This window comes from Pecten maximus, chromosome 6 (genome assembly GCF_902652985.1).
Source record: "Pecten maximus chromosome 6, xPecMax1.1, whole genome shotgun sequence".
NCBI classification, from domain to species: domain Eukaryota; kingdom Metazoa; phylum Mollusca; class Bivalvia; order Pectinida; family Pectinidae; genus Pecten; species Pecten maximus.
This window is the reverse complement of record NC_047020.1, coordinates 12,280,580-12,302,673: the sequence shown is the minus strand read 5'-3', so window position 1 is coordinate 12,302,673 and position 22,094 is coordinate 12,280,580. Positions and strand designations below refer to the sequence as shown.

Here is a 22,094-nt window from a genome sequence, read left to right as displayed (position 1 = left end):
CTGCAAATAATGGCCAGAAATTTTCTAGTAAAACTAGAAATAAAGAGCAACAATTTTGATTAAAACAATTAAATTTTATTTGCTGTTATAGCACATACAACCTGTCGTATATAAAGCGAGTAAACTCTAGCATAGTTTAACAAAGTACATCACAACTCTTGGACGGATTATCTTATATTACAGGTTTCATGAACTAAAATCATTCAAAATATAACAATTTATTTGCTTGTACAGCAGTAAAAAATGATAAAATTGAACTTCTTATACATAGGAAATGTATCACAGAATTTGGTCCAATATGTACAGTATATTTTACTTATATAGAATACTCAATACTGTAAATATTTATATAACACAATTCAGAACTGTGGTCCTATAGCTTTTTACCCATATTAACAAAAGAAAAACATAACAAGGACATAATTTCATATTAAATACATGTACAAACTTACAGGCATGTAAGTCTACAACCCTAACATACATGTAATTTAAAAGTAAATAATTATATAGAAAACATTTGTTTACTCTTTGACACCAATCTTTTTACTAGGTGTAATGCTTAAACACCTTGATGAGGCATTGGATACAAGCGTTGGTTTGATAACAACGTTTGATATATTAACTGCAAGAGTTGCCATATGCAGCGAGCATAGATGCTTTCTCCTTACTTTAGTATACTGGTAGTAATTCACTCCACAGAATATTTCTGATAAAGACTATAAGCATTTCTAAGCCTAGTTATTTTATAATTTACTTTAATTTTGTTTAAAAATAAGTCCAAGCCACGATTTCATTGGAATCTACATTATATGATTACACAAGATAATAACTTGCCGATGAGATTTGTAATTTAACTGAAAATATTGTATATATTTATAGACACACATTAAATTTTTAAATGTTGAGTTGAAGATACAGCTCTCTGAATAACTGAAGCAATTAGGGCTATTCCAGAATTATCTGTGTGAGGGGCACTTGTATTAAAATTTGATGGGTGGTGGGGGTAAATCCCACTATACTAAATATGTTTTAATATCCGATGGATGGTGGCATCTCTGAAAAAATATCTCATACCCCTCCCATTTGGATAGTTCTGGGACAGCCCTTACATATATTCTACATTCCTTTTATACAGACAGCATCTTTTTGACAAAATGCAATTGATATTAAATGATTCAATATCTGCATAATTGCTGTAATGCTTTTGTTTTCAAATATGACAAAAATGTATCATAGACATTCACCAATTTACTGGGAATGTGAGGATAACATGTAGTGCTATCTGATATCTTAGGTTTGGCATTACTTAGTGTTTGTACATGTTTTAATGGGTAATTCATTTCAAAACGGAATTACATTTGATACTTATATAAAGTTACCCAAGATGTTTATGGTATAATAATAATATGTCATTACCTTGGTATTTCAAAACTAAATTAAACTGACCAAACCAAAGTTAATTATCTTTTTGCAGTAATTAAGACATTTCTAAAACAGTTCACTTCTCATGCAGAACCATTATAAATATCAATTATCAAATATGTATCTTCAGTTGAGGATTGAGAAGTTGCATTCCTTTTCAAAGAAGTCTTTACTGAATCATAGGGTAAGATCATCCTTGAAATCCAAGCACAGTTCTTTTCATTGACTAAGGATGGGGTATTTTTTGCCTTATTGTTGAAGAAAATTAGTGTACTCAAATTTTCAGGAGTAAATTGCAAATTTGGGGTATTTGGCTTAAATATTATATAATTTCATTTGCAAATGGGGCCCATGATCAGCCCCAAAAAGGCCCCAGAAAATACCTTCCAAGGGGTTAAATGTTCTTTATAGTGCAGAGAGACTGAACACAACTCCTGAAATTTTAAGGATTGAGAAAGGCATAAATATATATTAGCCTAACAGTGACATGACTCACTGGAGAAGTGGCACAGGTTGCCACTAAAGTCCAATTCAGTACCTAATATAAGCAGCAGCTACATTAATGTACAGAGACTATGTATGTGAACAGATATCTTCTAATGTATTACAAAATGATTGCAACCTTAAGGATGAAATTAGCCAGTCCTTCTCACTCTCTCCAAACAGGTCCATTCGATCTGGTCTGTACCCACAGCAGCACTAGTGTGTTACCAGTGGTTTAGATGGCCAGAGAGATACACACTGCTTACATTAACGTGTCGTCTACAGCACTAAGGTCTATTTCTGGTGATGTATACAGGAAGACACACCTCACATCAATAGTTATACTTTCTGTTATCCATATTTCCAGACCACCATGGTGTACCCTCTACATGTCTGGAGAGCTGACCAGTACTGGACTACGTTTGTTGTTTGCTAGTTTCTGTGCACGTGTGTCTGCTACATATCGCTGCCTTTCCTCCTCGGCCCTGTTGTTTGCCGCCAGGTTTTGTTGTCTCTGTCTCTCCTCCTCTTCCATCTCTATCTGCAGCTCCTTACGCCACTGCAAAAATAGATCTCAAAATGGTAACTGTAAATCTAAATGTCAAAACACCAACCCCAGCTACTTATACTGCTGAAAAATAGATAACAATATTGTAGTCGTAATTCTAAACACAGCAACACCAATATCCCCAGATACTATAATTGTATATCATACAATTTTATACATACAAACATTTGGAGTATTATTATTAATACAATCAGTTCCATTATAACATTATTTCTACAGATCTAGAGTTTTCGTGAAATAACAAGTGGCACAAGCTTCTTTGGTAACACTGTATGTCTTTAAACCTCGAAAATAACATCAAGATATCAAGATCAAAAATGCCCTTACATAATTGTCAAGGTAATAACTGAAAATATTACAGAATAAATCGTCCTTCAGCACATTACATAAATGCAAATATTTGTCTGTTGAAATGAATCTCGTATTTTATTTAAAACCTTAATCAATCAACAAACCTGATCTTCAACAATCCTTCTCAAATCAAAGCTAGTTCTCTTTTTGAAGTCCACTGGAGGTTCATATAGGGCAGTAGCAAGCATAATCTCCTCTCTAGCAACATAACAAAAACATATTGTGACAAAAATTTACGTAAAAAATAAACTTTCTTTTAATTACAATTAAGTTTGAGCAACTCTGGAAAAAAAGAAAGATTCTCTTTTGAGAATTTGTTTCACCTGTAAAAATTCAAATATTCAACGAATGCGGTTAATTTTTTTTTAGAAATTTGCATATAATTCTAATATGAAATAATTTCAATTGGAAATGGAATAGCCTGTGAGCCCCAAACAGCTCACCTGTAGCACCCAGACATGAAACTTACTTGAGAGATGTCCGATTAGGAACTGTCTTTCTGGGGGAGATGTCCTCTTTGAGTTTGAAGGGAGGGGATGTTGTCTTTGGTTTGGGGACAAAGTGGTCAACAGGAGGAGGTAGTGGAGGCAGATAAATGTTGGACAGTCCAGCCGCCATCTTGGATCCTATCATCACTGGCTGGGTTTGTGTTGCAAACTTTTCAAAGAGTTGCTCTATGTCTGTATGAACCTAGAAGGAAGAAGTATCAAAGTTTAAATCAGAAGTGATACCCAGTAAGTAATGGAAGGTCAACAGGACCAGATCAATGTCAAACAATGTGAGACTGTCAACCATCTTGATTTTATCATGATAGTTGTGAACTGGTTCTTTATGGGGTGCCTCGGTAGCCATTATCGCTAATGTGCTGACAGTTGTCAGTGCAGTCATGCGTGAGCTTCAGACCACTCTCCCCTAGAACGTGGGTTCGAGCTGCGCTGGTGGCAGGGATGATGTCTGTTGGGTTTGTTGCTTCCCCATCATCATGTTGGTTTTCCACTGTGGGTTTTCCTCCAACATCAAAAACAACTGTTGTTCCATAAGCAGCGCTATAATGAAAGCTCTACATAGCTTATATTGATTGTTACCCAACCACAATAAATAAAGGTTATTCTTATAACAAGAACTGAAGGACCCTATTTATAACACTGGCTTTCGGTAGGGTGACTGTGTCAAAGCTCAATCTGAGAGATCAACATTTTTTGATTATCAACAAAAAGTGTTTTAAAATATTGTGGGTCTTACAATCTTAAACTTTTTATTTTTTTTTCTCTCTTGGGGAAAGGCAGCTGAACCCATAGAACTCCCTCCTATATATTGTCAACCAGAAACAGCAATTAAACATATATTATTTAGCTGTTCCATTTAAATAAAAGTTTAATAAAGTGAGAATGAATATATTTCATCACAATATATACGATACAAATTATCTGGCAATAAGCCTATGTCCAGTTAAACCCACCAACAAGTTCAATGTACTGTTACACTAGTTCAAATGAAAATGCAGATATTAGCAGGGATTCCATTGCCCTTCAACAAGCCCACCCCTTATGTACATAGTCACATGTTGGCCTCGGGCTTATTACAATACACTTGAACTAAATACCAGGCCAACTTTTAGAGCCTCAATATGCTGAACTAATTACCTGGCCAACTTTTAGAGCCTCAATACACCTGGACTAATTACCTGGCCAACTTAGACCTGGACTAATTACCTGGCCAACTTTTAGAGCCTCAATACACCTGGACTAATTACCTGGCCAACTTAGACCTGGACTAATTACCAGGCCAACTTTTAGAGCCTCAATACACTTTAACTATTTACCTGGCCAACTTTTAGAGCCTCAAGTACGCGGTCATCCTTCTCATGAGAGTGTGCCTTCAGCAGGATGTTCCATGCTGCAGTTTTCATCCCCTCCTTGTTCTTGTCTTGCCCAAGACAACGAACAATCTTCACCAGAGATTGTATGGCTCCATATCGGATTCTCCAACTCCAGTCATTGGGACCTTCAACGACACAGGATATTACATTAACTTTATTAACAAACAGATAACTGGTCAACTCTGTCATGAAAACACATGACATTGTTGTGACGTCATAAATAAATTATGTCACATGTGGTCTTGCTACGAAAAGAATTAGACTGCAGTGTTTTTTACATATATGTGTATATTGTTATAAAATAAGATAATATTGAATGACAAATAAAATACCACCTTTTTTTTTTACAAAAATCACACCGAATCTATAAATTTGAATCGGTTAACACTTCAAGCAAGGATATGCTAATTTAAAATCTATTGCATCCAAGGTACAGTCCTGACAATATGATAAAATCTTTTATTGTTAACATAATGACAAAAAATAAGATTTTAATTAGATTCCATCTTTAGGAGTAAAATCATTCATATTGTTTTCACATAATATACACTACTTATAATATATAACAATACAGCAACATTGAAAAATTCAATTTTTTATATCATAATAAATTAAATAATAATAATATATAATATATAAATAATAATATAAATAATTAAAAAGACATTTTTTTACAATACAAGAGTAATGTGATTTATATTTCCATTTTATGTATTTTTCTTCTCATTAAGAACACATTGATAATAAATTCCCCCCAATCCTTTTTCTAAACTTCATTAAATACTTTCTAGTAATGTTTTGTAAAAGTGATATGAAATATTACAATTAGCTATAATCTATTTTAAGGGGCATCTATATAGATGACCCTTAATCTATGAAGCATATTTTATCTAAAACTAGATACATTTTGTAATTTAATTCTTCTAAATGTTGATATCATAATTGATAAGATACTACATAATAATTTCTTGAGAAAAATTAAAATTGGCATTTTGAGGAATTAAAAACAGATAATCATGAGGGTGTGAAATAATCAAACATTAATTAAACAAAGGACAGGTATCAGATTCACAGGTAGTTAATCACTCGTTAGACAAACACCTGTGACTAGTAAGGCTTCACTAATCACTCTACTTGACCACTGCCTTTTGATCTATCTGTATTTTAACAACACCTTGTACCACTACAAAGGGGTTAAGTGATAATGGGTATAGGTGGCTTCCTCTTTGTGCTCTATACAAGGTAATTATAATTAAGTAGGCCCTTTGATCATCTCCCCCTACTGTCCTCAGAAAGTGAGGTATGGAGAACTCGGAGTCGCTCGAAGCTACTCAAATTAAAATTCGAACATGATAAAAGCAGGTGAATTTTCTGGAAACTAACCAAATCAGATTTGCTATCGTAATCTAAACAACACTTGAGACTAATCATTGATCATGGACCACAAGGAGATTGCTGGCCTGGCCCTAGAACTACAGTCACTGTTGATTGCCCATGATAAGGCATTCACACAGGTCCAACTTATAGGTATGTACTAATTACCAGACTGATATTGTGGTATCATGGAAATCATATGGTAAATGATGTTGTCAATATCTAATGAACATCAAACATTTTTCTATTATGAAATACAGTAATGTGTACATCATTTTATATTGACAGGAGTATTCCCCTCATTTATGGAAAGTAGTATTTATTGTGTTTAAATAATATCATCATTATATTATCTTCATCCAAGAATAACATAAACTATGAAATTGTGAATGAATTCAAAAATTATGATTAACATGATTTTGTCATTTTTTTCCAGATAACAAGCTCAGTGACCTGACTGCTAAGTTATTTTCTGCCCATGTTGAGGGACACCAGGGCCTCAGACTACACCTACTCAACAGGAAGTCTGTCATTGAGGGAGTGCGACATGCCTTTCATCAGTACCGTGTCGCTAAGTGGAACCAGATTCGTCTGTTATCTAGTCTGATCCTGGAGACCTTCGTAGTAGATGATTCCACATTTCCCCTCCCTCCACATCCAGACTACACACATCAGCAGACCGAGGAAGATGACCTGGCAACTACCCTTACTATTGGTTATTCTGTGTGTTCTAGGACCCTGTGATTTCATAGATAATTGATTCTTGTGGCAGTGATTGAGGTGGATGAATCATCAATCGTGTTGCTGATTTTACATCATTGAGGCCAGAGAAGGACAGAATAGAATTGGCTATGCACTTTAGTTCTTGGTAGCTATATGCACCATTGTCTCTAATGTATACTTAGACTAGTGCTTTAGTACATTGTTGTTACGGAAACACTTGTGTCAAATACTCTGTAATAGTCACTCTTGAAACTGTTATTAAACCTATCAAAATTTATATTATTGGTCTTGTTTTGTTTTTTTCCACAAAGAATGTTGTCAAATGACAATATCAAATATCAGTACCAGATTATTTTTCCTATGTGTATGATACATTGATGGTTCAACATTGACAAATCACATTGGCTTAACAGTGTTGCTGACAATTCACAATTTAATCTAATTTAAGACATTGACTAAAAAGTAGGTGTAAATAACTTTCAAAACAAGGACTTAAGTCATAAATTGAGAAAGTATAATTAATGATTCAGAACTAAAGAACCATGATTGACGGTTTGACATTGACCAGACAAATTCCCTTAACCAGACAAATTCCCTTAACCAGACAAATTCCCTTAACCAGACATATTCCCTTACCAGACAAATTCCCTTAACCAGACATATTCCCTTAACCAGACATATTCCCTTAGCCAGACAAATTCTCTTAACCAGACATATTCTCTTAATAAACACATTATTTTCACAAGACAAATTCTCTTATCCAGTCTTATCTGCATAAGAAAATGATGTGGAACAAGCCATCATTATTTCTGGAACTCTCTTCTGTAGACAGGTTAAATGTTATGGTCCCAGAAATGTCCAGTTTAGACAAAATGCATTGTACCTGAATGGAATACTATCTAGGAAATGCAAATACACAACATCATCAACGCATCTCAGAAGAAACACTTACCACCATCCCTGACTTCGTTGGTTGCATGAAAGAATGCAAGGTCAAGCAGACCAGTACTTTTCAGTGGTATGTTGCGGACATGATGTCGTACTGGGGTGCTCACATCCTTGTTGTTCCCGATCAGAGCCAGTTTCTGGATGTTGGCATTAGCTCCGTACAGACAGATGTCAGCGAGAATGTCTGTGTAGGTGATGGCTACCTCCCAGTGCCAGCCATTCAGACCTGGGATATCAGTCATCTGGGTAAAGGGAACAATTTATCTACTTACTTATCCAGCAAAAACTTAGGGGTCCAAAACAGAGACTTTAACTCACAGTATGGGGTGGGCAAGACATACATTGATACAACGAAGGGGAAAGACTCATTACAGGACAATGAAGGAATTGGTTTTTTTTTGTCATTTCTTACAGAACTGCACAATACAAACATGGGTGGACCTTCACCAGACATGGACTTTAAAGACTTTATAAGGCAGCACGAATCACACTATTTCAAAACACTATGTCGTTAAATATATATCCAGTTAATTTAGACTTGTTTTTATTTGGAAATGAATATCTGTCCATATACATAAATAAAGAAGTTTTCAGACACGTGCATATTTTCATCAAATCCAGCAACAGGTTTTAAGTAAAAGGTATTGATTGTATATTATGATTTGTATGCCTTGTTAAATGTCATCATGTAAATATCAATATATGAACTGCATTAGAGGAAAAGGCGTTGATAAGTTGGAAAAACTTGTGCCTAATCCTCTGCTCAATTTTGGGGCAATAAATACGTACTGGCAGGTTAGTGTAGGTAGGTACAGAACTAGCCTGTGAGTCACGCCCACTAGCATCTGAACCCAGCTCTACTCGGAACCCAGTCTGATCACTCTGCTTTGACTGCCTTGTGTGCGGGTCTATAAAATGGTCGGACTCTCTTGAATATTTCTTTTCCTTCTTCTTTCCTTTACCATTACTATCAGCAAACGACACTTCTCTCTGTGGACCCTTCACAGGAGAAGTAGCTGTATTCTCCTTTAAGGCCGATTTAAGCTTGTTGTCAAATCTCTCCAGGTTTTCTCTGCTTAGTTTAGCTTCCCTCTGATCGGGAGTTAGTTTGTTTGTCAATCTTGAGTCTCGGTCCTCATCACTACGCTCATAGATATCACTGAGTGTTGGTTTAGAACTGAGGTAGCTATCATCGCCGTGGTGAGATCCGTCGCTCGATACACTGTACACATCTGTAGGTACAAACAAGTTTTATATTAGGACAATAAATTCCAAAATGTGATATCAAGTTTTAGTTTTATATTCATATAAAAGGCAAGTTAGTGAGAATTGAGAGAACAAAATGTATCAATATCAAACGAAATTAGGATAAGTTTAACAGCTGATCAATAATAGTAAATAAACTTAGGATACTCAAATGACCTGACAACAATATCTATATGAAACATTAAGATGTCACATATTTAATGTGTTACAGTAGCAATAATTCCAAAAGCATGCCATTGTTAAATCTTCAAATTTTCTCAATCTCAACCTGGTACAAATGTACTCTAATCTGGTTCCATTTATTGGATATATTCATAATCCAAATTAAAGGAAAAAAATATTCAAAATGAAATCATTTGGATATTAGCATTGCATGTATATTAAAGTTTAGATAATTGTCACTAAATTATAGCTGATAAGACATGTTTCTTTCATTGAGATTAAAACCAATATACTGTAATATGCTTATAAAATTATTAACAATGTTAACTACCAATTTACTGACTCTTGTTAACTATATACTGATGTTAATGAATGTATTATTAGAATTTAATCTTCTATATAATTTATATACCATTAGATTTAAATTTACATGAAATAACACTCAAATCTGGTGAGTTTGAACGTGAAAATTTACCATTAACACCTATACAATGAAATACATACCCACTATATAGTACAGGACAATAGGAGATTATTTACAGGAATAGTTGACACAACAGAGAATGTGAGGTATGATACAAACACCTGATTACACTGTCGATAACTTGTTACTATACAAATTATACTATTTCTAGCTACTAACAGTACGTAGTTGTAGTTAGTATGCTTTTCCAACCTGTGTAGTAGTATACCTTTAAAGGGTTTCCATGAAGCTAAATACAGACACAGAGGATCTTATTAACATATACCCAGTACATGACAATCATGTATCAAACACAGAAAAATCCAATTAAGATATACATGTATATACTGGAACACATATACAATATATGTACAACTATTTGCAAACATATATATAATTCTAGTCACTTACATTTCATTTGATTATATGATATAACCATGCAAGCATAAAATACATATATCCCATTGAAATTATGGGTTTTTTTGGGGCCATTACACAAAACTCTGTGTTAAATGACCTGTTACCATGGCAACCAACTTTTCTGCTAAAAAACCGATAATAATACAAAACAAAACTCAAAACAAAAACTGCTTGCACATCTACCCATGGTCCCTGACATCCATGTGAATAATTATTGAAATTTATTCACAGGTTTAGGTGGAAATTGTCCAGCAAATATTTTTTCAAGTATAGACAGACAAACTGATTCCATATCATATTAAAGGTGCAATCAACTAGGAAGACAAAAGCCAAGTTACACAATGAGACCTGTGATATCTATTGTTCTAATGATACAACAATAAATGTGAATGCTTATATACAGTGTGTATATATATAGATACTACAGGTTGTGTGCAAAATGATATAAAATAACCAGGAAAATGACCAACACATCACGCATGCAAACCCATAACAACAATAAAAACATGCAAAGTATTGGTAATGAAAGTGAAATGTGGGCAGGATTTCAGATCTGCTTTGGGGACACAGTTAAAAGGTCTTCATCAACCAGTGAATCAAATTATAGATTTTTTCTGTAGTGTAATCCAGCATCAGTTGCAACTGGAGTTAGTAAAATATATATTATGCAAAACAATTCATCTAATAGATTCCTGTTTTTAGAATGATAGAATATTTATATTTTCCCAAATGCAAGAGGAAGAACTATCAGTAAACTCTCCCACAAGAATTTATTTGTGTCTTCTATAAAAAATTGAGAATCAATATTTTATTAATGAAATAAAAAAGTTAAAATAAGATAATGGAAAAACTTCAATTATTCTAACTCAAAACTTTATATGAATAAACACACGACAGATTTTCTAATGAGTCCATATTCAATTTAATAATATAGTACTGAACATGCATATGAAGATTCAGACACAATACCAGAACAGAAAGGGTTACTAGTATTGTCCGCATTTCTTTCAAATGTCTCCCAAAAACAGATATGTAATAACAGTGTATACTACAGTAGTGCTGTGAAGAAGTCACAAGGTTTAGATTTAATGTTCGTACCATCCTTGTCCTCAGCTGATAAACAAAACATTACACAGTGTTCATCTCATAGTACAACTTACAAAATTCCGCATTTGAAGCAATGTTGATGTACAAGTTTATTAATGAAAGCAATGACTTTCAAGCGATTATTTAATATGGTTATAAGCAGATGGCATTTTAATTTTAATAACTAAGCAATGATGCAGTATGAATCAGTCTTGAAACATGCACATCGACAATAGTCAAAGTACACTGACGATAGTCATAGAGCACACTGACGATAGTCACAATACACTGACGTTAGTCATAGAGCACATTGACGATAGTCACAATACACTGACGATAGTCATAGAGTACACTGACGATAGTCATAGAGTACACTGACGATAGTCACAATACACTGACGATAGTCATAGAGCACACTGACGATAGTCACAATACACTGACGATAGTCACAGGGTACACTGACGATAGTCACAGGGCACAATGAAGATAGTCATAGAGCACACTGACGATAGTCATAGAGCACACTGACGACAGTCACAGGGTACACTGACGATAGTCATAGAGCACACTGACGATAGTCATAGAGCACACTGACGATAGTCATAGAGCACACTGACGATAGTCACAGGCTACACTGACGATAGTCACATGGTACACTGATGATAGTCACAGGGTTCACTGAAGTTAGTCACAGGCTACACTGACGATAGTCACAGTGTACACTACGTTAGTCACAGTGAACACTGACGTTAGTCACAGGGTTCACTGACGTTAGTCACAGTGTTCACTGACGATAGTCACAGGGTACACTACGTTAGTCACAGTGAACACTGACGTTAGTCACAGGGTTCACTGACGTTAGTCACAGTGTTCACTGACGATAGTCATAGAGTACACTGACAATAGTCACTATACACTGACGTTAGTCATAGAGCACACTGACTATAGTCACAGTGTACACTGACGTTAGTCACAGGTCACACTGACGTTAGTCACAGTGAACACTGACGTTAGTCACAGTGTACACTGACGATAGTCACAGGGTACACTGACGTTAGTCACAATACACTGACGTTAGTCACAGGGTACATTGACGTTAGTCACAGTGAACACTGACGTTAGTCACAGGGTTCAGTGACGTTAGTCACAGGGTACACTGACGATAGTTACAGGGTTCACTGACGATAGTCACAATACACTGACGATAGTCACATGATACACTGTCGATGGTCACATAATACACTGATGATAGTCATAGGGTACACTGTCGATGGTCACATGATACACTGATGATAGTCACAGGGTACACTGAAGATAGTCACATGACACACTGACGATAGTCACATGATACACTGATGATAGTCACAGTGTACACTGAAGATAGTCACATGACACACTGACGATAATCACATGATACACTGATGATAGTCACAGGCTACATTGACGATAGTCACAGTGTACACTGACGATAGTCACAGGGTACACTGATGTTAGTCACAGTGAACACTGACGTTAGTCACAGGGTACACTGACGATAGTCACAGGGTTCACTGACGATAGTCATAGAGTACACTGACAATAGTCACAGTACATGACGATAGTCACAATACACTGACGTTAGTCATAGAGCACACTGACTATAGTCACAGGGTACACTGATGATAGTCACAGGCTACACTGACGTTAGTCACAGGCTACACTGACGTTAGTCACAGTGAACACTGACGATAGTCACAGGGTTCACTGACATATAGTCACAGGGTACACTGACGATAGTCACAGGGTTCACTGACGATAGTCACAATACACTGACGATAGTCACAGGGTACACTGACGTTAGTCACAGGGTACACTGACGTTAGTCACAATACACTGACGATAGTCACATGATACACTGTCGATGGTCACATAATACACTGACGATAGTCACATGATACACTGTCGATGGTCACATGATACACTGATGATAGTCACAGGATACACTGAAGATAGTCACATGACACACTGACGATAGTCACATGATACACTGAAGATAGTCATATGGTACACTGAAGATAGTCACATGACACACTGACGATAGTCACATGACACACTGACGATAGTCACATGATACACTGATGATAGTCACAGGGTACACTGACGATAGTCACATGATACACTGATGATAGTCACATGATACACTGATGATAGTCACAGTGTACACTGTCGATGGTCACATGATACACTGATGATAGTCACAGTGTACACCGACTTTAGCCACTTTGTACACTGATGATAACCATAGTTTTCTGTTAATGCAGTATTGTCTTATTTTCCTCATCGAAAATTACACTCAAAATGTCACAACTTGATGCCGTTAAAATAAAACAGCTGTCAACCATTTAATGGCTTTCATGTTATATAGCATTATTCTGATATCCATTAATTGTTTTTATTTTGTATACCACAAATGCTCTCGGAGATATAATTAGTTACTGAGAATAAGTAAGCTACCTGATCCATCGGTGCCGGAGCTGTCGGGCGGAGTACCCCCTCTGATTTTTGGCTTGTTACCACGAGCGAGGCTGTGCAGGGTTTGCATGGCTGCTATATCAGTCTTTGCCGCCTCAGCCAATATTTTCAGAGCTATCATTGTGTCTATCCTGGAAGATAAAATCACAATCAACAAATAAATCATTTAAGAATTTCATTCAACATTGAATAAATGTTTATGAATTTGTTCTCAGGAGGTCTGATGTAACCAATAAATAGCGTCAAATCTGATGTGGCTAGGTACCAAAATATAATCCACAACCAAACCTTACAACTTGCATATCTAGATTTAGTAATATGGAATTCATATATATTTGTGTCAGCTATATCACGGTTAACATTACATTTGAGTTTTTTTTTGCATAATATCAATGCCAACAAATTTGTGTTATAAAAGTGTCCACTGTAGACAGGTTTGTGCGATGTAAGTGTCCACTGTAGACAGGTTTGTGTTATATAAGTATCCACTGTAGACAGGTTTGTGCTATGTAAGTGTCCACTGTAGACAGGTTTGTGCTATGTAAGTTTCCACTGTAGACAGGTTTGTGCTATGTAAGTGTCCACTGAGAACAGTTTTATACCGTAGAAACATCAAATTAAGTTCAGGTTTTGTTTTACCGTATGATATTAACAAGAGGCCCATGGGGCCTGTATCGCTCACCTGGTTGGATTAGACCAAATGTCAAAATAGTGTTCATGTTCAATTCGTTTTATTTGTCAATCTCAAACAATGCTATATAGGGCTATAGTGTGGGGATCCCAACTGCTTTAAAAAAATAACCAAGTCCAGACTCTCTAAAGGGTCTTCATAACTTTATGACTAGTAGCGATTTAAAGGCATTACCTCTATTTCCCCTATTAGGCCCCGCCCCTTTGGCCCCTTGGAGGTCAGAGTCACCATTTATACAAAATCTGTTTCCTTTACCCAAAGGATGTTTCTGACTAAATTGGGTTCAGATCCATTCATAACTTCATGACAAGTAGCGATTTAAAAGAATTACATCTATTTCCCCTATTGGGCCCCGCCCCTTTGGCCCCTCAGGGGTCAGGAGTCACCATTTATGCAAAATCCTGTTCCCGTCCTCAAAGGATGTTTCTGACTAAATTGGGTTCAGATCCATTCATAGACTAAATGACAAGTAGCGATTTAAAGGAATTACATATCTATTTCCCTTATGGGTGGCCCGCCCCTTTGGTCCCTTGGGGGTCGAACGTACCACATTTATGCAAAATCTGTTTCCTACCCAAAGGATGTTTCTGACTAAAGTGGTTCAGATCAGTCATAACTTCATGACAAGTAGCGATTTAAAAGAATTACATCTATTTCCCCTATTGGGCCCCGCCCCTTTGGCCCCTCAGGGGTCAGGAGTCACCATTAATGCAAAATCTGTTCCCCTTCCTCAAAGGATGTTTCTGACTAAATTGGGTTCAGATCCATTCATAACTAAATGACAAGTAGCGATTTAAAGGAATTACATCTATTTCCCTTATGGGGCCCGCCCCTTTGGCCCCTTGGGGGTCAGAGTCACATTTATGCAAAATCTGTTTCCCTTACCCAAAGATGTTTCTGACTAAATTGGGTTCAGATCCATTCATAACTTCATGACAAGTAGCGATTTAAAAGAATTACATCTATTTCCCCTATTGGGCCCCGCCCCTTTGGCCCCTCAGGGGTCAGGAGTCACCATTAATGCAAAATCTGTTCCCCTTCCCCAAAGGATGTTTCTGACTAAATTGGGTTCAGATCCATTCATAACTTAATGACAAGTAGCGATTTAAAGGAATTACATCTATTTCCCTTATGGGGCCCGCCCCTTTGGCCCCTTGGGGGTCAGAGTCACCATTTATGCAAAATCTGATCCTCTTCCGCCAAGAATGTTTCTGACCAAATTTGGTCAAAATCCAATAAGAACTTTTTGACAAGTAGCGATTTGAAGCAAATGTTGACAGACGACGGGTGCCACGCCATGACATAAGCTCACCGGACCTTTGGTCCAGGTGAGCTAAAAATGGGCATGTGTTCATTTGCATCCTTTAATGCACATTTTTAAATACATAATTATCTAGCATTTGTGTGTAATGAAGGTGAATAAATTATCATTATACAAGCACTAACCAGTTTTCATTAGAAAGCCCCATGCCACAGTGAGCGAGGGCTCTGAGTGCCTCCCCCATTCCTCCCCCTAAGTGATTGGTACAACGCCACACATCCAAAGCGTGCCACAGAGTGGGGCTCAGGTCATGGACACTACTACTGATGGCCCCACTGTGGGCAGAAAAGCTGGTGTTGTCTCTCGTTGTATCACCTTTGGTACTGTCCACATACGACTGATCCCGACTCAGAGGCTGCAAGTATGATAGAATGCAGTCAGATCACTTTGTTTTTGTATATTTTATATGTAAGAAAAAGATCCTGCAAGAAAACTTTCTATCAGCATAATGGTACATTGATTACACCTAGTAATACATAAATGAACGCAAATGTGGTAAAAGTAAATCTTAAATCTATCAACTGCTACAATTGCCATTTACATAAGAAGCATTCTGAGAGTGTTGCTAAAGCAATACATGTCCCCTATCGGCCCCCGCTAAAAAATAGTACAAGTGATCTTGACCTTGACTGAAAAACCCTGAAACTCAATCTTGCTCTGTAGCTGCTCATACTAAAGTTACATACCAATTTTCATTAACTTTTCATTTCCTTGAAGCATGGCTGAGAAAAGTGTGAAAAACTGAGTGGACTGACTGACAGAGGGACGGACGAACTGACGGATGGATAGATAGGGAGGAAATCTATAGTCCCCTTGATTTCATCGGTAAGGAGAGTATTAAGATGGATACTAGAGAAAAGTTTCCATGTAGTTACTTATGGAATAGCTTCCAGATTATGTGACTCTTAAAAACACTCAAATCATCTTTCTTTCAGACATTAATTTACAATTATGGTAATAGACATAATGTCAGGATCCCTGAAAGAAAGTGAACGAAGCATACCCGACTTGGTCTACTGAGTGGGGTTCGAGGTTTAGAGAAGATATCACCCTCCTTGATCTCTCCTGGCTCCATTTGGGCATCTGCCATAATGATCTTCCCAACAGTGATGATGAATCTCAAGCACAGTAGTGCATTAGGGTAGGGATTGTAGGCTTCCTGACACTCTCCTAAACCTACAACATAGAAAACTTGTATTAGGGTAGGGATTGTAGGCTTCCTGACACTCTCCTAAACCTACAACATAGAAAACTTGTATTAGGGTAGGGATTGTAGGCTTCCTGACACTCTCCTAAACCTACAACATAGAAAACTTGTATTAGGGTAGGGATTGTAGGCTTCCTGACACTCTCCTAAACCTACAACATAGAAAACTTGTATTAGGGTAGGGATTGTAGGCTTCCTGACACTCTCCTAAACCTACAACATAGAAAACTTGTAATAGGGTAGGGATTGTAGGCTTTCTGAAGCTCTCCGACAAATTGATGAATTAGAAAGAAAACTGAATCAGGAATACATTTTCATTGGTTATTGGGTCTTTTAATTTTTTTTTTTTATTATTGGCTCTGAAACCCCATCAGCAAAATCCTTAACACACATTCAAAAGTACAATCTACTTATTAAATATGGACATTTAACATTGTCATCAAGCGACTTTTACAATTAAATAGAAGGCCAGGTAACATACCATCCAGGTAAGTGAACAGTCGACTTTTGAATTCATTCTGTCCCTGAAGTTGACCAGCCATATGATGATAGAACAGCCTTGTAAAAGTCAGTTCACCCATCTGGAAATAAAAAAAAACCCAGTCACTCTCTGATTGTCACAGACAATACTCTATTGAGGAAATATACAATCTAACAATATGGTATACCATAATCTGGTCATCAAGGCTTATTTATGTATTTATTCCTAGATATATGTACCATTAATTTAGTGTATAAAAAAGACTACCAAAACAATCATTTCACCTGCGGTTCTTTTACATACATCATGACAGAAAATCTGCATCTTTCAATGCAGTGAATTTAAAATACGGTTCTGACTGGTCAATACCAACAGTTTTGATACCGGTGTGTGTCATAGCTGTGAAAGATATTAGATGTATCAATACAAGGAAATAGTCCCCACATATGAATTATATTTAAAACGTTACAATATCACCTTGAGGAGTTTGATCTCTCCGGTCCTGAGGTAGGGTTGATGTACCGAATCTGTCCTCAGCCAATACAACATAGTCTCAGCCAGGAAAAACAGAGCCGGGATATGGTACTTCTCCAGGGGGGACTGGTCAAGGGAGATAATCAATACATCCAAACACTCTGTTGGAAGAACAAACATAAGAGCGTAATATCATTAAACGAATCAATTCACACATTTAAAAAAGTAACAAATATTTATTGAAACAAAATCCAATAAATCTACTGTCGCAGTGCTATATTTTGGAACATTACACAGAACTCTTAAGTTTTAGGATCAATTAATATGGAAATAGAACAATGTTTTAGTTTACTTACCGTGTACACATATCAAGAAAATTTTACTTAAGTTGACTTCATTTTATTTCGAAATACATATGTGCATACTTCTGCATATAGAAGGTAAATAAATAGATACCAACAATCTTAGGACAGTGTTGAAAAATACCAAATATCAGTTGTCATTCCCACTGATTTTACATTATAAAGAAGAATAGATCTCTATACAATGTACATATACTCACCATCCTGAATTTTGCCTTTACACTGTGCGAGCTGAGCTAGCTCTGTCCATGCCATTGGAAGATTTACATGTTGGCCAGTCCCTTTATCTCGAAGCCCTGCTCTCCTCTGTGGAAAACATGTACCATTGTTAAATGTACAAGCACCACTTCAAATGAGTAATAAGGTAGGTGCATTGTGTCATATAGTAATACAAAACTGCATCATAAACATTTTATCTCTCTAGAATATAAGTAGTTGTAATATGGAAATCCCTAAGGTTATCAAAATTGGCCTTTAAGGAATGTTAAAATGTAATAATATAGCAGAGGAGGTGTGTAATATAATCAAATATTGCAAAGTTTGCCGACAACAGATACACATACACTGTTTTTCACAAAATTGCATATAATGGTACCCAGTGTATAGAAATATAAATGTATATCTGATAACCAGTAACACAAACATATAAAACAAGAGGCCCAATGGGCCTGTATCACTCAACTGCTTGTAGAGCAAGTTAATCTAGGTCATCGATGCAGATACTAAGCTGATGACCACTTTATTCAAATACCAGTGTAGACTGTAGATAAGGTTAAGTCATGTACATTGTAAACAAATTTTGTAGTCCTTCTTTCCAGCATACTATTGGCCCAATATCAGATCTCTGAGTCTCTTGGCTATAGAGAAATCATTGTTTAAAGATTTTAGCACATTTGACCAATGTGACCTTGAATGTAGTGGAATTCTCCGACAGTGTTTGGTGTTACTAAGATTTTGGTTTGGCGTAAACACAATAAAATAAGGCATGACATAACACCTACCTTACATATATGGATAAATGAGATATTTATTTAGCCCAAAACAAAGACCCTCACTAAACGCTGGTTCTGGACATTGAAATTAAACTATTCATAAGAAATTAGGAATGTGGTGTTTTATAGCATTGCATGTCATTTAGTAAAAAGGGTGTGATACAAATGGTGTCAATTTTAAGAATGACTGACCTTTGACCTTTCCAGCATCTTCTGTGCAGTTGTTTCTAACTGCTGTTTTTCTTCAATTCCTTTAACTTCATTGTATTGTTTGACAAATTCCTCAGACACTTCCAAAGGATTTCGGCTAATTGAAAAAATAAAAATTAATATCAAGTAATTTTAAACAAATGTATTTTACCAATATTTTTTGTTTTATGTTAAAAAGACAATTTCTAAATCTGTTGCAACTCTGTAAAAGAACTTTTCAAATAGCCAAATTGTCCTCATATTGTGAACGTCTGATATGATATCAACATGTTACATAATAACTTTCTTTATAGCAATACCTCTTACATATCAATAAACTTTAGCAAAACTGGAAGGATTAAGACTTATGAAAAACAAACCTTGTCTGAACAACAACTTTCTGGCTCTGGATACTCTGCAGATATGTTTGTTTGAGGAGTCTTTCCTGAAGCTCAAGACGTTGGCTATGGGAGATGATCCCAAACTTGTGGGCGATTGGAATTTTTGTAATTGGCATGGTTTTAGATCCTGTGTTATCTTACTGGAAAAGAATAAAAACTATTTATTGGCAGATTTTTAAGATCTTCATTTTCTGTCAATGCCTATCGACAGAAAATGCAGATCTTAAAATTGGTCTCAGGACTTCATCTGACTGGTTTGAGAAGGGGCCTTTTAGGCTTTTGTCTCATTTTGGGAAGAAAATGGGGGAAAAGATTTTTTCCATGAGTAAACGTCAAATTTGGACAGATGGATATTCTAATCATCAGTGTTGAATGAGTACCTACACATTTATGTAACAGAATTTATGTAAAAACTTTAAAGATTTCAATAAATGAGCTAGCAGCATCTAAAATGTTTTATGTGTATTTGTAATAAAGAGAGAGCTCTCATGGTCTATGCAAAGGTTTACCTGTTGCCTTACTCCCATTGTATTGAACAGGTAACATATATGCAACACAAAATGACAATCAATAGGCATAGTAGGCCATAATTTATATAATACAGTACAGTACAGAAATCATACAAAAATAAGTTTTGAGAGATGAACGATCACACCATTCAAAGTTTATCAGGTTGGGGAAAAACCACAAACTTGGGTGTAATACGCAAACTTGCCTATGATATGCCAATTCAGGTATAGCTCTGTTATTGAAATAGCCAAAATCACTTCAAACTTAACTTTTTAGAATTGTTAGCCCATGTTGCATTTATTTAGTCATGAAACATCATACAAATGCAAAAATGAAAATTATCTGCACGTTGGAATGCACAAAGAATTGTACTCCAACAATGTTAGAGGATTACACGGCGAGAAACTTATGACGATTGCCATGTAACCTCTAACTTCCAAAGGCAGATTTACACAGCGCAGAATGCCAAATTTTCTAAGTTAGGATTTTGATTATATTAAACACCTAAATTACATTGAAATAATTAACAATGTCATGTTATTACCCCTTTTTCAATAATCCTTCATTAAATCCACAAAAATAGCAATCAAAGAGACACATCACTATCATTTACATTTCCAGGCATCATTCTGGTAAAACGCTGATTGAAGGGATCCGGTAAATACTAAAATAGAATATAAAGCAAAAACAAATGAAAAGCTATTTTCTTCGAACTTTGTATTTGTTCAGCTTGGTACACATTACTCCAACAATGTTAGAGGATTACACGACGAGAAAGAGACCTTCAGCTAGCTGGAGTAGGTACACGCATTCTGTATCTTTAACAAGCAATGCTGCCATGTTCGAAATAGCTAGGTACATTGAAGTGGTGGAATGATGCAGGAAAGTATTATGAATTTGGTGTGAATTAGAGATCAGACTGTTTAAATGGGATATGTAATGCACAAACTGTAAGTACAAATTGTTGTCATCAAGTTTAAAGAACTTTGTAACTACTGATATTATTGTATCTTTCTTTCCGCCCTGAAATCAGGGCAGAATTTGCGCAGCCAGTGTCAAATAGGGTTCAGTTGCTGAAGGTCTATTAATTGGCATCAGAACCAAAAAAATACCCAGAAACCTTTAACTAGCTTAAGTACAAGAACTGATGCAATACTTCGGTAAAGACAATAGTAACATTAAGTTTTTAAGTAGACAACGCATTACAGTAAACATCTTTTAGCAAAATATCATTTACCATGTCGTTGATTAATGCACCATTAAATAATAATATGTTGCAAAGTTAACTGTTTAAGCGATTTTGGCTATTATTAGTAACAAACCCGTACAGTAACTGGCGTTTAATACGCGAGTTTGTGTATTATACGCAAGTCGGTGGTTTTCCTACAACCTAATGATAGTATATCTATTGGTTAAAAAAAACTCCAATTGACAAGCACGTTTTCAAACGATAACAAAGCTAGAGATGTCAATCAGATGACTGCAAATTCCGTGAAAGTCATGCAAGTGAATAACATCGCGATACATGATTCAGACAAGCAATATTCAGCTGATGTTTGCAGGTGCACGTAAACGGTGAAAATCGAGAATACAGGGACTAGCTTACTCTCTGTGAGCAGATAACTAGAATTCATTGTTTTCTTTGTCATATATTATATCATACAACATAAAATGTCATTGTAGAAATGAATTGTTCAGGCATATTTACAGTTTTCACCTCTAAGGCTTTTGTGGCATAAGTGATGTTCGTAACTCTACCATCTTCGAAGCCTCCACCGCCATGTTGTTTGTTTCCTTGGATTTTCTCAAT

The 22,094-nt window shown here is 36.0% G+C and overlaps 2 protein-coding genes across 4 annotated transcripts; one reads left to right on the top strand and one right to left on the bottom strand.

The window, feature by feature from the left end:
* Positions 1–59: 59 nt before the first annotated feature.
* LOC117328989 (transmembrane protein 232-like) lies at positions 60–22,092 on the bottom strand. Of its 3 annotated transcripts, none has more exons than XM_033886644.1 (16): positions 22,002–22,092; positions 19,754–19,914; positions 19,377–19,491; positions 18,393–18,498; positions 17,834–17,991; positions 17,357–17,456; positions 16,672–16,844; positions 15,794–16,023; positions 13,639–13,787; positions 11,158–11,172; positions 8,538–8,980; positions 7,753–7,990; positions 4,647–4,828; positions 3,294–3,514; positions 2,929–3,022; positions 60–2,464 (listed from the first exon to the last, which is right to left on the bottom strand). In XM_033886644.1, exons 2-16 carry the CDS (start codon positions 19,888–19,890, stop codon positions 2,291–2,293), a joined length of 2,535 nt encoding a protein of 844 aa, XP_033742535.1. In that variant the 5' UTR covers positions 19,891–19,914; positions 22,002–22,092; the 3' UTR covers positions 60–2,290. The 3 variants fall into 3 exon arrangements, with proteins under 3 accessions (XP_033742535.1, XP_033742537.1, XP_033742538.1); XM_033886646.1 differs by having other exon boundaries at positions 21,993–22,086; XM_033886647.1 differs by lacking the exon at positions 11,158–11,172.
* LOC117328993 lies at positions 5,593–7,318 on the top strand. The gene is made up of 2 exons (XM_033886652.1): positions 5,593–6,230; positions 6,514–7,318. The coding sequence occupies exons 1-2, from the start codon at positions 6,140–6,142 to the stop codon at positions 6,819–6,821; spliced, it is 399 nt and encodes a 132-aa protein (XP_033742543.1). The 5' UTR covers positions 5,593–6,139; the 3' UTR covers positions 6,822–7,318.
* Positions 22,093–22,094: the final 2 nt, after the last annotated feature.